Source organism: Cyprinodon variegatus, unplaced genomic scaffold (assembly GCF_000732505.1).
Source record: "Cyprinodon variegatus isolate N-32 unplaced genomic scaffold, C_variegatus-1.0 Scaffold193, whole genome shotgun sequence".
In the NCBI taxonomy this organism is placed as follows: domain Eukaryota; kingdom Metazoa; phylum Chordata; class Actinopteri; order Cyprinodontiformes; family Cyprinodontidae; genus Cyprinodon; species Cyprinodon variegatus.
This window is the reverse complement of record NW_015150646.1, coordinates 919,171-933,253: the sequence shown is the minus strand read 5'-3', so window position 1 is coordinate 933,253 and position 14,083 is coordinate 919,171. Positions and strand designations below refer to the sequence as shown.

At 37.3% G+C, this 14,083-nt stretch overlaps 2 protein-coding genes across 3 annotated transcripts in view; both read left to right on the top strand.

Moving 5' to 3' along the window:
• The first annotated feature begins 328 nt into the window (after nucleotides 1-328).
• On the top strand, nucleotides 329-7,475 carry shbg (sex hormone-binding globulin). The gene is made up of 8 exons (XM_015379497.1): nucleotides 329-469; nucleotides 3,692-3,789; nucleotides 3,904-4,093; nucleotides 4,176-4,337; nucleotides 6,342-6,498; nucleotides 6,674-6,810; nucleotides 6,922-7,120; nucleotides 7,276-7,475. The coding sequence occupies exons 1-8, from the start codon at nucleotides 386-388 to the stop codon at nucleotides 7,407-7,409; spliced, it is 1,161 nt and encodes a 386-aa protein (XP_015234983.1). The 5' UTR covers nucleotides 329-385; the 3' UTR covers nucleotides 7,410-7,475.
• Nucleotides 7,476-12,325: 4,850 nt separating this feature from the next.
• The window catches only part of neurl4 (neuralized E3 ubiquitin protein ligase 4), a 31,186-nt gene continuing 29,428 nt past the window's right edge, over nucleotides 12,326-14,083 (top strand). Inside the window, exon 1 of one of the 2 annotated variants that reach the window (XM_015379512.1) lies at nucleotides 12,326-12,507. In XM_015379512.1, coding sequence (XP_015234998.1) covers nucleotides 12,343-12,507 — 165 coding nt within the window. In that variant the 5' untranslated portion in view covers nucleotides 12,326-12,342. The remainder of the gene's footprint in view (nucleotides 12,508-14,083) is intronic. The other variant, XM_015379511.1, reaches the window with a different exon arrangement.

Below are 14,083 nucleotides of genomic sequence, written 5' to 3'. Positions count from 1 at the left end.
CTGCCCCCCCAACCGCCCCCAAGCCTGAGTAAACACACACCAGTGGTGTGGCTGAGGTCGCTGACCCCTGCTGGCCATTGGAGGATGATTTGGGTTCCTTGTTTTTGTGAATTAAAAACTATCCAAATAATATCTGTATTATTTTATCTGTACTGTTTTCATCAGCTCTTTATTGACAGATTAAACTATTCACCCACATCCTATTAGTCACAGCCCAAACATTTCCTAGGGATCGATCACTTGTGTTGGCTGTGCTCTGTTTGCCCTCTGGACCCCATAAAAGTGTGCCAGAGCTCCCTCAGGCTCCAGTCTGACCAAGTGTGGCAAAGTCTCTGCAGTCCCTATCTGACCAGAGAGGCCTGGGTGCACTCACTGCAGGGTGGCCATGTTTTTGAAGGCAGTAGCAGTTGGACTGCTCCTCGCTGTCTGCCTTATTGGAAGGCGTGTTGAAGGACAGAGGAGAGGTAAAGTAAGTAAAGCTTTATGTAAAAATGCCTTTAAATCAGTCTGTAGATGTAATTTAAATTTAACATGTGTTCCCTTTACTTGGTAGTGAAGTACATAAAAGCTAAAAATTTGAATTTGCTTTTGATGATCAAATAACACTCAGGTGATTTTTTTTTTTTTTTTTTGAGTTTTTTTTTTCTATTTAACAATGGTGCATGTAAGCCAAAAACACGTTATCGACTTAAACTGTAGTTCCTGAGCCAGTTGAAATGAGAGGAGTCAGATATTTGAGCAGACTTAGGACTTTGCTCGACCGTATGCCTCAAAAAACTGTTCCGTTGACAGAAAAAAAAACTATTCCTTTTGGTGCAAATGTCAAGATATCAGTTGACAAACCTGGTCTACTTGATTTTTACATTTTATTTAATCTAACTTAGCCTGGAATCAATGCATTTTAATAAGGTTTATTAACTGGATCAGATAAAAAAAACAAAGACCATCAAAAAACATATGAAATCAGTTTCAAAAAGGCTCAGCAAGACTCAAAAGCAGACAACAAATTTATGACTATAGCAAGAGACTCCTGTTGGATCAATTTTCAACTCAAATCCTATTATACCACCCTCAAAATAATACAGTACAAAAAAGTCCAAATTATAATATAAACTCGTAAATATTTGGTTTATTATTTGATCTCTGTTGGAAAGATGTTTTCTATCTGAGGAAGTCTAGCTGCATTTACTTGCTGACTTTCCTATAGCCGAGCGGTGGGCTTCTCCGGCCCTTTGGGGCTGATATCCTTCAAATTTTAGATGTTTTCCTTGATCCAACAAACCTGATTCAAATAATGAGTAATGGGCTTGATCTGAATACCTTCTGTTCCTAGCTCCTATTCCTTCACCTTTTGTATTGTCAAGGTTGAGGACTCTATCCAGGGTAGGAAAGAGGACATACATTTGAATTTTGCTTGCAAAATTAACGTAAAAGAACTACAAAAAACAAAAGTTACACAAATATACGGAATCGATGAAGCTCTCAGTTATAAAAACTTAAAGGGGGAGTGTTGGCCTAGTGGGTTAGAGCAGTGCTCTTGTGCTCTGAGAGGGTTGGAAGTACTAGGTTTGATTCCCACAGCCTGCGCACGCTGGGTTCCTCAGTGAGACCCTTAACCCTTGATTGCTCCCCATGTCATGATTTTCCTAAGAGATCTGACCCACATGCAGTAAACCACTCAGAGAACCAGGGTAAAAGTTTAACAGGTTTATTGATGAGATCAGCGGGGGTTGGATTCAGAAAGTCAGTATACTGGTGAACCGGAACTGGAAGTGGGAAGGGAAGTATCAGGGGTTAGTTCAGGGTTCCGTTGGAACTTTGAACGATGACTTGGAGAAACAGAGAAAATGGGACTCGCGTTAGTGGAAAAAACTTTCTTCCCAGAATCCAGTCGGTGTGGGTCTATCCAGAGGTAGGGGCTCGTTGGAGGGCGGACAGGTTTGACTTGGTTGGATCCTGAGGAGCTAAGGAGCGGACTTTCACTTGGAAATCCAGGAGGACTTGAACGGAACTTGTGGAGGTTAATCCCCTGCTCAGTGTGAGACTAAAAAACAATCCTTCCAGGGGAAGAAGGCCCAAACATCCAGCTTGCAGGATGGCTTCCTGCTGAAAGGCAAAGACAAAAAACAAAGTTAGGCTCAGTGAAACAAAGACTCAATTAGACTCAGCTAATCTCAGCTTGGCTAAAGTACCCAAAAATTGCAAACACTTTGGCGTCGAGGGAGTGACAGTCCCCCGCTCAAATAGTCCTCAGTGATGAGCCAACCAGCCCGCAGGTGTGTAAGAGGACCAACGAGCACAGGGCACCACCTGGTGGTGGAGGGAGAGAAAGACACAAACACACAACTCACACAAACTTGAATCCTAACACCCCATGCGCTGCACAGTTGCAACGCACTGCTCCCCAAGGGGATGGGTTCAATGCAGAGGTAAATTTCTCCAAGGTGAGCTCAAGAAAGTTCTATTATTATTAAAACATCTGAAAGTGTAGACATTAACGTGTCACACAGCGAATTTCACAAAAAATAATGCTTTTTTGTTTAACTCTGTCAGTTGGGCTCTGCCTATAAGGTCTTCCATGCAAAGGATTGCTGGCAGCCGTATGGTTCCATGTGGCGGCTAAGAACAACAGGAGGTCCTTATGCCAAATGAATTGGTGCTAAAAAGTATTCTGCTTCCTCTGCCTTGCCCCTTCCTAACTACCAGCACTATTCAGACAGTATTTATCATGCCGACTGTAAAAATGCTTCCCCTGTCGCTTAATTATCCTTGCAAGTTTGAGGTATTTGTATTGAGCCATTGACTGAATATTGAGTAGGAAATTCAGCCAGTACCTTTTAAACCTAATAAACCTCCATCAGACCTTGGCTTAATGTCTACCTTCTTTTCTGTTACCCTGTAGTCCCAATTTGACCGCATTCGTTCATGTATTTGTCCGTCGTGAATGACGTCCATGAGGATGTGTGTTCGGATTCACCAAAACATTCTGTAGCTTGTTTCCTTCCCCAAGGGCTAAAATTTGCACCGCTGCCATTCTAATATAGAAAAGGAAAGAGGATACACATAGTTAGTGGTACTGTCAAGATTTAAAAAAGAATAGTGTCCCAAGCAACAATTACTTTGTCAATACTTCCATCAAGACACCAATAAAACACAGAACCTGGAAGAACTTTCTAAGGAAAGAGGGTGAAAATGTAAACAAAGCAGCATTAGTTCTGCTAGTGGCTAAATAAGGAGGATCACTTGGCCACTTGTAGTTATCTTTGAAAAGTGAGAGTTCATGGTAGTCGTTTTTTTATGTCGTTTTTTTAAAGAGAGAGTATGGAAAGAAAAAAGGAGCAGAAAGGAAGAGCAGTCATCACTCAGTATGTCCATTTCATATTTGAAACTATATATTTCCATTTATTTTTAACATAATTTTTGTTTTTCCTTGCATCTGGTTTAACTCCACTTGCATGTGTAAATGGTGTCAGCATTGATTAAGCACCGTATTACCAAGACCTATTAAGACTTTGCCATCATGTCCTTTGTTATAAAGTGACTATGCTTTGGGTTTTATCGACACGTTTTTAACCACTAATCGATCAACATATCTGATTGGACAACACAATGAGCATTGTCAGTGCATAATAGAGTGAATGCATTAGAGTTAATTAAACCACAGCCTTATCATCATGCTCGTTCCTCCCAGAAAATAGTATCGGGGGATTCTCTCATCTACCTCGGCCAAGACAGAAACCCCTGGAAGCCGCTGATTCGCACCGCGGCCAACATCAGTGAGATCAGAAGGTGAGCAGGACGTTATTATGGCATTATAAGAAGATTTTAAATGCTTCTCATTACATAGACCGTCATATTCATTGTTCTATTGTTCTTTTTTTGGGGGGCTCTTTTTTAACACAGCATCAAGTCTACTTTTCAGTTTCGGACTTATGACCCAGAAGGCGTGATTTTCTACGGGGACTCCGGAGATGCACAGGACTGGTTTATTTTGTCCCTGAAAGATGGATTCCCCTTGATGCAGATCAGCAAAGGGGACGTTCAAGTTAGCGTGACTGGTGGGCCCAAACTGAATGATGGGATATGGCACACGGTGAGTTTCCAGTGAGGGCCCACTGGGAATCAACAGCTTTGTTCTCTGGATTTGTTTCATGAGTTTCTTTCTTTCTTTTAAGTTGGACGTGGGCAGCAAGGGAAAGTTTGTGGTTCTGGATGTGGACAACTTACCTGGGCTGGTGGTGGGAATGCACTCCCAACAGACTAAGGAGGTTGTTTCTGGGCAAATTCGATTGGCACTCGGTGGGCTCCTGGCCAGCAAGGACAAGATGATAGTTGAGGTGCTTTATTTTTACCATTCAAAACACTTTTTTAACTGTTTAAGATTAGTTGATACGTTATGACTATTAAGCCTGAATAACTGGAATTATTTTCAACACTTTTTTTGTATATTAGCCTCAGCAGAAGGACCTTAAAATAAATCATAAATAGATTGTTGCTCATTTTCACATTTTTTTCCTGTAACAAACAGTATTTCTTTAAAAATTTTTGATCATCTTCTCAGTTAAAGTTAATGTAATTTATTGAGCCTTTTTATTGCTTAGTATTTTATTATTATTATTATTATTATTATTATTATTATTATTATTATTATTATTATTATTATTATTATTATTATTATTATTATTATTANAATAGATTGTTGCTCATTTTCACATTTTTTTCCTGTAACAAACAGTATTTCTTTAAAAATTTTTGATCATCTTCTCAGTTAAAGTTAATGTAATTGTTAAAGTCTTTTTATTGCTTAGTATTTTTTTATTGCTTAGTATTTTATTATTATTATTATTATTTTTATTATTATTATTATTATTATTATTATTATTATTGTTATTATTATTATTATTATTACTATTATTATTACTATTATTATTACTATTATTATTATTATTATTAATTAGCCTTTATTTAACCATGTTAGTCCCACTGAGATCAACAATCTCCTATGCTTGAGAGACCTGGCCTAGAGGACAGCAGCATATAAGTTATAACATATAAACCACATTAGTTTTTATATATAAAAGTATCTTTTATTCTGTCAAATTAGATTCAGAGCATCAGTGAACATAAATTAAGTTATGCAACATATTCTTTGTATGGGCCATTCAAACATGAGTACGTGTACTGTCCTTGTAAACCTAAGAAAACATACTTAGAGAAAATATTTTCTTACCTCTCTTCACAAAGTGAACTTAAATGAGATATAGATTGTTTATAGACAGAGTGAAACCCTTAAAGATACAGTGGAGGATATTGTGAATAAAAAAAAGCACTCCTGAGAGGAAATGCCTATTGAACGTATGCAAGTGCGTGCAAGAGTCAATGTCTCCTCGTGCACGCTCTGTTTAAAAGTTGCTGTTTGCATCGCTCATACAAGCTTCATTTCCAAAAGATTTGCAATTTTTTCTCACTATGTCAGACTCACCATCGGTAAGTGAAAATGGGGACGAGCACATAGGATGGCCTTTTGTAAACATATCACCAGAATGATTGACAATTAGGAGGACCACTTATTTTGATCCACCCGTAAAAAGAACATCCTCTACTATACCTTCAAGCCATTATTTCTTGTAATTTTGATGATTATAGCGTGAGGATACAACCCAAACCCAAATTCCAGACTCCCAGAAAATTAGAATATAACATAAGATCAACAACAAAGGATTTTTTTATAAAGAAAATCTGCACTTTTACCCTCATGTCAGTTTAAAAAAGTATTCAGTATGTACCAATGAAATCTATCATTGTGGACAATGAAGGCTATCAGCAATGTGTATCTGTAAACATTAACTTTCTCTAGCCTTGTAGTTGGAAAGTTTTAGCTGACTTATCTGTTGGGTGTACTTGCAGCCTTCATCCATGGCGGTAATTTTTTCCTATTTCTTGTGTATCTTTTTCTGCTGGACTTTTTCCCTCCACTAAATTTTCTATTGAATATGCTTGGATGCAGGACTCTGTGAACAGAAAGCTTTTTTTAGCAGTTACTTTCTGTGGCCTACCCTCCCTGTGGAGGTTGTTAATTATTCTCCCAATGGTTGTTTAGCCAACTGACTCAGTCTAAGAGTCAATTTAGACGGTTAGGAAAACTTTGAGAGTGATTTGAGTTTATGATCCGATTAAGATATTTAACTTTTTTTTTTTTTTTTTTAAGGGTTTTTGAATAATATAAACATAATACAAAAGCAGGCCGCACTATTCAGATATCAGTTGAAAAATAAAAAGAACTTTTATAATTATTAATTTTTTTACCTACACTTCACGAATACGGCCTTATTTTTTTGCAGTTGGATCCACAGATGGACGGCTGTGTGCGGGATGGCCGCTGGTTAAACCTCAGCATGCCTTGGGAGGTGGACGAAGACGAGCTCTTACTTTGCCACCAGAACATTCAACCTGGCAGCTACTTTGCTCAAGAAGGATTCTCCCTTTTTAACACTTCAGGTGGTAACGCTGAGCTAAATTATATAATATTCAGAGGATTATAAACACCCACTCTCTCTCAGAGAAATGCTCAGATCAACAAAATGTTCTGGGAAGAATGTTGCAGTGATGTTTATGTTTAAGGTGAATTTTCCATGTTTTTTTGTTGTTTTTATTTATTTATTTTTTTTTACAGTTTTCGACATCGATGAAGAAAGCGGATTGACAGTTGGACTTTCAGGGAACTTCAGTCAGATGGATGGAACCCTTCTGAGCGTCATGTCCTCAGAGGGAGAGCTGCTGGGTGCGCTTAGAGCTGATAATAAAACAAATGTGTGTGACTGAACGTTTTTCCCTGAAAAGTTTCATTGCACATTAGCTCTAAACAAGGTTAGAGACGAATGATAAAAAATAGATTTCTGAGTTTCTCTTTCTGGCTTGCAGAAGCTTCATGTTACCATCGGAAAGCACAAAGATGAACTTACAAACAATTGCAAGAGGCTGCAGATTACTTTTTTGAGGAGTAAGGTGGAAGTGCTTCAAACCTTAGATAAATCAATTGCGTTTTCTTATGACCAAGAAAGCACCCCTGGTTACATAACAGCATTGAGAGGGGGTCGTCTAGCCATTGGAGGCCTTCTGGGTGAGTTAAAATGGATTACAAAGACCTTTACTGCTTCAGAACCTATAATGCTGTTTAAAACAAAAATTAGCATAAAAAAGAAAGTAAGCAGACTGTTCAGGGTGGTGCAAGTTCACTGTATTAATTGCCATCTTATTTCCATTTTCACTCCTCAGGTGATAGGGAAGATATGGTTGGCTCCCATTTCCTGACAGGCTGCCTGGAGAAGATCCAAATCCAAGGGAATAATATCGATCTGGATACAGCTCTCAAAGACAAGTCAGCTTCTTCTCACAGCTGCCCTGTATAGCCCCTAAAAGCATGCATGTCCTGGATAAGGACAAGATATTGGCTGTAGAGGAATTTCTTTGATGAATTATGAGTCTTTAAACAATAACTTGAGATACTTGTAAATAATTTCTATAAAAATGTAATAAAACGCATGCTAAAAAATAATATGTAATAAAAAATAAATAAATGGCAATAAAATATGCACATAATGTGAAATAAAAAAAAATCACTAACATCAATTGCAAAACTCATTTTAGAACAGCAAATGGTGACAGTAAGATGTGTGACGGTTAAACACAGCTATCAAATAAAGTCTGACTACAATAACCACTGACCAGCCAAAATAGAAAAGTGACTAAAATGTGATAAAACCCAAAGCTGAATGTAAGCAACAATAATAAAGTGATTAAATAATGTTGATAAAGTGAGGCATGGAAGGAAAACAAATTCCATCCATCCATCCATCCATCCATCCATCCATCCATCCATCCATCCATCCATCCATCCATCCATTACGCTTTATCCCTGCTGGGTCCACCCTGGACAGGTCACCAGTCCATCGCAGGGCAACACAGAGACAAACAGGATAATTAACAATTTATGCACACACTCACACTTAAGGAGAATTTAGAGACACCAATTAACCTAACAGTCATGTTTTTGGATTGTGGGAGGAAGCCGGAGTACCCGGAGAGAACCCACGCATGCTCAGGGAGAACATGCAGCTCCATGCAACTCCATGCAGAAAGATCCCGGGCCGGGAATCAAACCCAGAACCTTCTTGCTGCAAGTTCTACCCACTGTTCTCTGTGCAGCCAAAACAAATCACATAAATGTGAAAAAAAAACCCATAAAAGTGGAATTTAAAGGTATTTTGGAGGATTTTGAATTTAATTTTTTAAAAGAACTGCACTCTACACTTTTAAAAAAAGTTCACATGCATAACCCTGTACCATGTATTAAACGTGTGCAAGAGCACGCACGAGCCCATTTCTGCATGCACGCTCTGTTTAAATGTTGCTGTTTTCATAGCTCATACAAGCTTACTGTGCCTGAACACCCGCCTAACCCCTAAATCCCTCAATCACTTTATAAAATAGGACTATATAATAGACTTCATAGTGAAATCAGTTAACTGACAGTTCGGACAGATGATCACTGGTTTTTGCTCCCCTTTGGTCACTTTACTCCTCCTTCACCGTGCGGTTCCTGCGCCATCTTTGTTATCAGTCGCCGCTGTCGGATAGCGACAGCCTATGGCGACAGCGGGCCGCTGTGACAGCAAATCCCATGATGCTTTGTGAGGAGAGCTCTCTGCATATTATAGACTATATTGCCCTCTTCGGAAACTTTCTCTTCTTCTCATACACTTCGTAGACACTTTTCCTTTTACAACCCTCAGCCATTTTCAAACAACCACAGTGAGAAAGTTAAGCTTTAAAGACTGTCTGAAACCATAGGTCACCACACACATACGCCTGAAAAAGATAGCTAACGGGACGAGCATGTAGGCCGGCCTTACGTAATCGTATCACCGGAATGATTGTCAATTAGGAGGACAACTTATTTAGATGATCCACACGGAAATAAAAAATCATACTCTAGAGCTTTAAATTCTGGTATTTTGAGCTGATGGAGACACAAAATGTATTTATATATTATTTGTGTATGACTCCTGGCTGTGTTGTGTCTCTTATCCAGTCTCAGGAGCCGGTTGTTTCTCATCCTTTTCATGGTATTTTTCAGTATTTTTCCACTCTACTTAAGACTCGGACCACTGAGTTATTCTCATCAAAGACTCCTTGTATGAATTAACTCTAATATGTTTAGGAATAATAATAATAATAATTATTATTATTATTATTATTATTTATTTATTTTTTTGCAAGATAAGAGAAATAAATTGTTGGTGAGGAGGGGAGTCTGTAATTTAACTAAATATAGAGATTAACCTCAGAAATTAACCTAAATGTCTTTTTTTAAATAAAATGTTATTCTTTAAAGGATCACTAATAATGATAATATTGGTGCATTTAAAGGCTAAATGAAGGAAGATGATGCAGAGGTGTTTTTTCCCAACTTCAGACGTGGATGAACAATTCGGCGATTATGTTGCGCCCTCTCGTGGTTTAATAAAGGCACTGCAAAATGTATCTACTTCCGTTGAAAATATGAAAAAATATGTCATTGTGAAACGATAGAAATTTGCAGAAAATCAAGCAGACAACACATTTGTCATACATTTGGGTTTTTTGTTTGTTTTTTTTACTGTTTTTTTCTGCAGTTATTGGGTCAGAAAAACTACTAACAGTTTACTTTTTTCTTATGAAAACATAAACAAGTATAAACAAGACAATAAGTTGAACCCTGGTCATGATTCACAGACTGCCGTGTGGTTGCGTCCAGATAATACAGGCAAGTTTCACATAAGGCCACATATCTTAATATGGTGTTCTGATAACTCACAGGCTGTCTTCTGTGGAAATAGATTATAATAGATATACAAACAAGTCCAACAGTGGTGACAATCAGATGTTTTACCAGCTATTAAGGAAAAGCCTACAAGGTTACAGTTATCAAGCATACTCTGATCAAATGAAATACACAACTGGATAGTATGACTTAACAAATGTGCAAAAGTCACATAAATAGCTGTGCAGACATAACAGCAACAGACCTTTTAAAAGGAAACATAAAACTGTGCAATTAACATTTATGTAAATAAGTCATTGAGTATAGTTTATAAAGTTTAACAGCAGCTTAGAAGGCATATTTGCCATCAGACTACTTTATTCTCTGAGGTGTCAGCAATCTTTCACAAAAGTGTCTCTTCAGCTCTCAAACAGCTTCATGCTTGGCCTAGGAGACATTGTCCAACTTTGAAGTTATTGCAAAGGTTTTTCCTTCTCCAACCATTTGCATGGTACCTTATAGAACAGAGCTGGCCTTCCTGATGAGTCTAATTAAACTCTTCTTTTCAGTGGAATATACACTGCTCTTCAAACAAACCTGTTGATCTTTTAGGTCACAAATTTTCCCTTGAAAATCCGACATACATTTGTAAGATTTTTGTCATAAAGATGACCCTTGGTGTTTACCAAGGTGATCGTTATAATGGTTTAGGAGCCCCTTTGTGTTTTACTTGGTGGTGTCCTGTGGTGTCAAACACTTGATATGATATCCTGACTGATATCCTGTGTGATCTGTGGGGTAGTGTGTCTCATTTTTTTTTTTTTTACTAATTTATGAATTCATTATGAGGAATTTAAGTAAAAGCTAGAATGTCACATAGTGTTTTTTTGCCTTAACTTTGTAACAATGAAATACCTTGCCAAATAAAATGTCTGTAGGTGAAATAAAAAAAACAATAAAAATATAGAGGAAAAAACCATAAACATCATGAAACAAACTGTGAATCAAAAGATAAAATAAGATTGACTTCATTGATCTCACATGATCAATATATATATATATATATATATATATATATATATATATATATATATATATANTATATATATATATATATATATATATATATATATATATATATATATATATATATATATATATATATATATTGGCTGAAGTCACTTATTTAACAGGAAAACCTAAATCTTTTGATGTCATATCCATATAAAACAGCTAATGTCTTCAAATAATTCTATCCTATTATTTGAAACAGACAATGCAGATATTTGTTAACATGCTCATAACAAAGTTCAACATGTAAATATGCCAAATTTTGCCATTTTTATGGAAACCTATGATGCTCCCACAGAGAAGGCTGACTGCCCAAGACTGCTTTCCTAAAAGGAATGGCACAGTCCCCTCTGCTGTAGGATCGAGTGCAAACACTGTTTTTTTTAGATGGATATATTCATGAATAGCAAATAGAGCCAGTCCATGGAAGGTTTTATATACCAGTAGAATATTAGGAAACTTAATCCTTTGAATTTTTGATGTGAATTTTAAGAATTAAGTAAGAGCAACAATGGAAAGCATGTGCATATTGAGATGCGGGGTGACTTGGTGGATCAGTTTGGATGAGGAGTATAAACATAGATATATCTAAAAAGAGGTATAAGGAAGTATTTCTAGAAAAGTACTGGGAGAAGGAGGAATTAAATAGCTGTATATATTATAAATATCACTACATGGAAACGCTGTATAGTCTAAATATGTGTATATTCTGTACAAAAGTAGAATTTATTGAAACTTTATATGTTTATAACAGAAATAAATTTCATTCATTAATTAATTCATGTTCCGATAACTGTAAAAGAAAGTATAATGAAAGAAAATAACAATGATGTCAAGTGTTTGGGGCTTTTTTGTTAAGTTTTGAGAGTTTGTTTTTATAATCTCTAAACTGGTTGTAATGTGGATTTACAGGTTTGTGCGCAACCAGTCAAACAGAGGATGTGTGAAAGGATTATGGCACAGACATGTCTTTGAAACCTCAGTTGTTAAATGATTACGAATGTGTCTGTGTGAGCAAGATTTATTTTTACTGCATTTATAACCTGTTTCACATGGGATTTGCCCTCTGGTGGTTAACTTTTAAAAATACAATAAAATCATAAAAATACGCAAATAAATAAATAAATAAAACAGGATGAAATTATTGAACGTGCATTTCATAAATTATACGGTAAATTTCTTTTGATTTCTGTTTTTAGAATTGTGATAAAGTGTTTTGTAATTTATCATAACCTTACATAAATGTAGAAATGTTTTAATCAGTTAATTTTATTTTTATTATAATACAATAATCACAGATGTAAATATTTATTAACGGGTTTTCTATTTTTAAATTTGTGCCACTGCTGCAAGTTTGTTTACTGTTTAGCTCTGACGCTAAGAATATCACTACGACAACAGAATCGCCGTCAAGACAAGGGTACCGTCGCAAAACCAGGGTGTCGTAAATCCTGGCCGCCCCCCTGAAGATGGCGGCGGAGCTGCATCCGCGGAGCGGAAAGCTTATCGGCCTGTCCAACTCGAACCGAACCGCCAGGCGCAACCAGCCCATCCAGGAGTTCAACCACGGCCTGGTTTTCAGTAAGGAGCCCTTGAGGGACCGGGATGTCTTCACCGTCCGTATTGACAAGAAGGTAAACAACTGCAGGCCCGCCGGTGGTTCCTCCAGAGCAGAAGTGGGAGCGCCCGGGAGGGAGGGGGGTTCTGTGCCCGCAGTGAGGGGCTTCAGCCTTCTGCGATGTTCAAACAACCTGACAGCCTCAGTATCTTAATGAGCGCCTCCATTAGCAGGGTTTCCTAATGGGGGAGCAGCGTCGGAGAGTAGATATGTTAAACGGTTAGCTTAATAGCGATAAACCGCTCCTGCAGCTTTGGTACCGACAGTTAGCTGCGCTAATGGGTTCTTAGCAGCAGAAACACAGGGACTGTTCGGGACCAGCCTCTCTGGAAGGTAGCCGTTGGGACCGTTGGGTCCGGTATGGGGCCCCAGGTTTCGTTTCTGTCTGGGAGGAGCTGATTTGGGCTCGTAAACAGCTTTGTTCTAATGGAGTTAGCTTATCTCAGACCCGGTTAGCACCTTCTAACTGCTGTTAATGTTAATGATAAGCAGAACTTGGCCTCCTGGTCAGTCACACACAGCTTCTTCACTTGCTATTACTCATTAATTACTTTATTCTCTTGTCAGTTCTACCGATTTCTCTCATTTTGGTTTTTTTATTTGCACAATATAGCTTTGTAGGAATATCACTGTATTACTTCTATAGATGACAATAATAGATTCAGTCTGTTTGATGATGTCTGTCTGCAGTAGACCTGCACCTGTGACCACCATCACCTGTGTCAGGTGGTTTTAATCCAAACAAAACATTTTGCATTAAAGAATATTTCCCTAAACTTGATCTGATTTATAGCAAAGTGAGCAAACACCATGCAACATACCAAATGCCATTATTCTTATTGACCATTCAGGCAAACTTGTGTGCATACATAATATTTAACTTTCCACACACTAAGAAAATTTAGTATTTTAAAGCAAAACCCGAACCAATTGAAAGGAAATCATCTTTTAGTAGGAATCTTGTAAAATATAGCAAAGAGAGATAAACTGATACATTATTTGGTTGATATTTTAGGCCAATATTTATACATTTTTATGTTGTTGTTCTTTTTCTTGTATTTGGGTTCATTAGCATATTCAGCAAACATGCCTTCTTATCAGTTAAAAGTATTTTATGTAAATAGACTTAGAGTTAGACTCAACTTTATTTATCCCTTAGGATTGATTACTCCTTCAGGGAAATTCTGGTTCCAGTAGCTTATATAGAGTAAAAAGTCTTATAATGAAATGCCATAAAGATGAAAATATAAAAAAGAGTGCATATAGTACAAAAAAAAGCATAAAAAAGAAAAAAGTTGTGAAGTCCTTGAATATGTTTCCCTTACAGTAGTTATAAAAAAAATCTGCACAGTAGAGAGCTAAGGGAAGACTACACAGTAGTTGACTTGGGTTATTGCACTTGCACTGCAGAAATGTACTGACCATATAGATAAGTGAAAATTATACAGACTACACAGTAGTTTACTTGGATAATTACACATGTACTGCAGAGAATCAGCCCGCTTAAATCTGCATCAAATATTAGGGATCAATTAGACCACCGCCATAACTTTCTGAAGGACTGGTGTGAACATGTCCCCACCAATAATCTC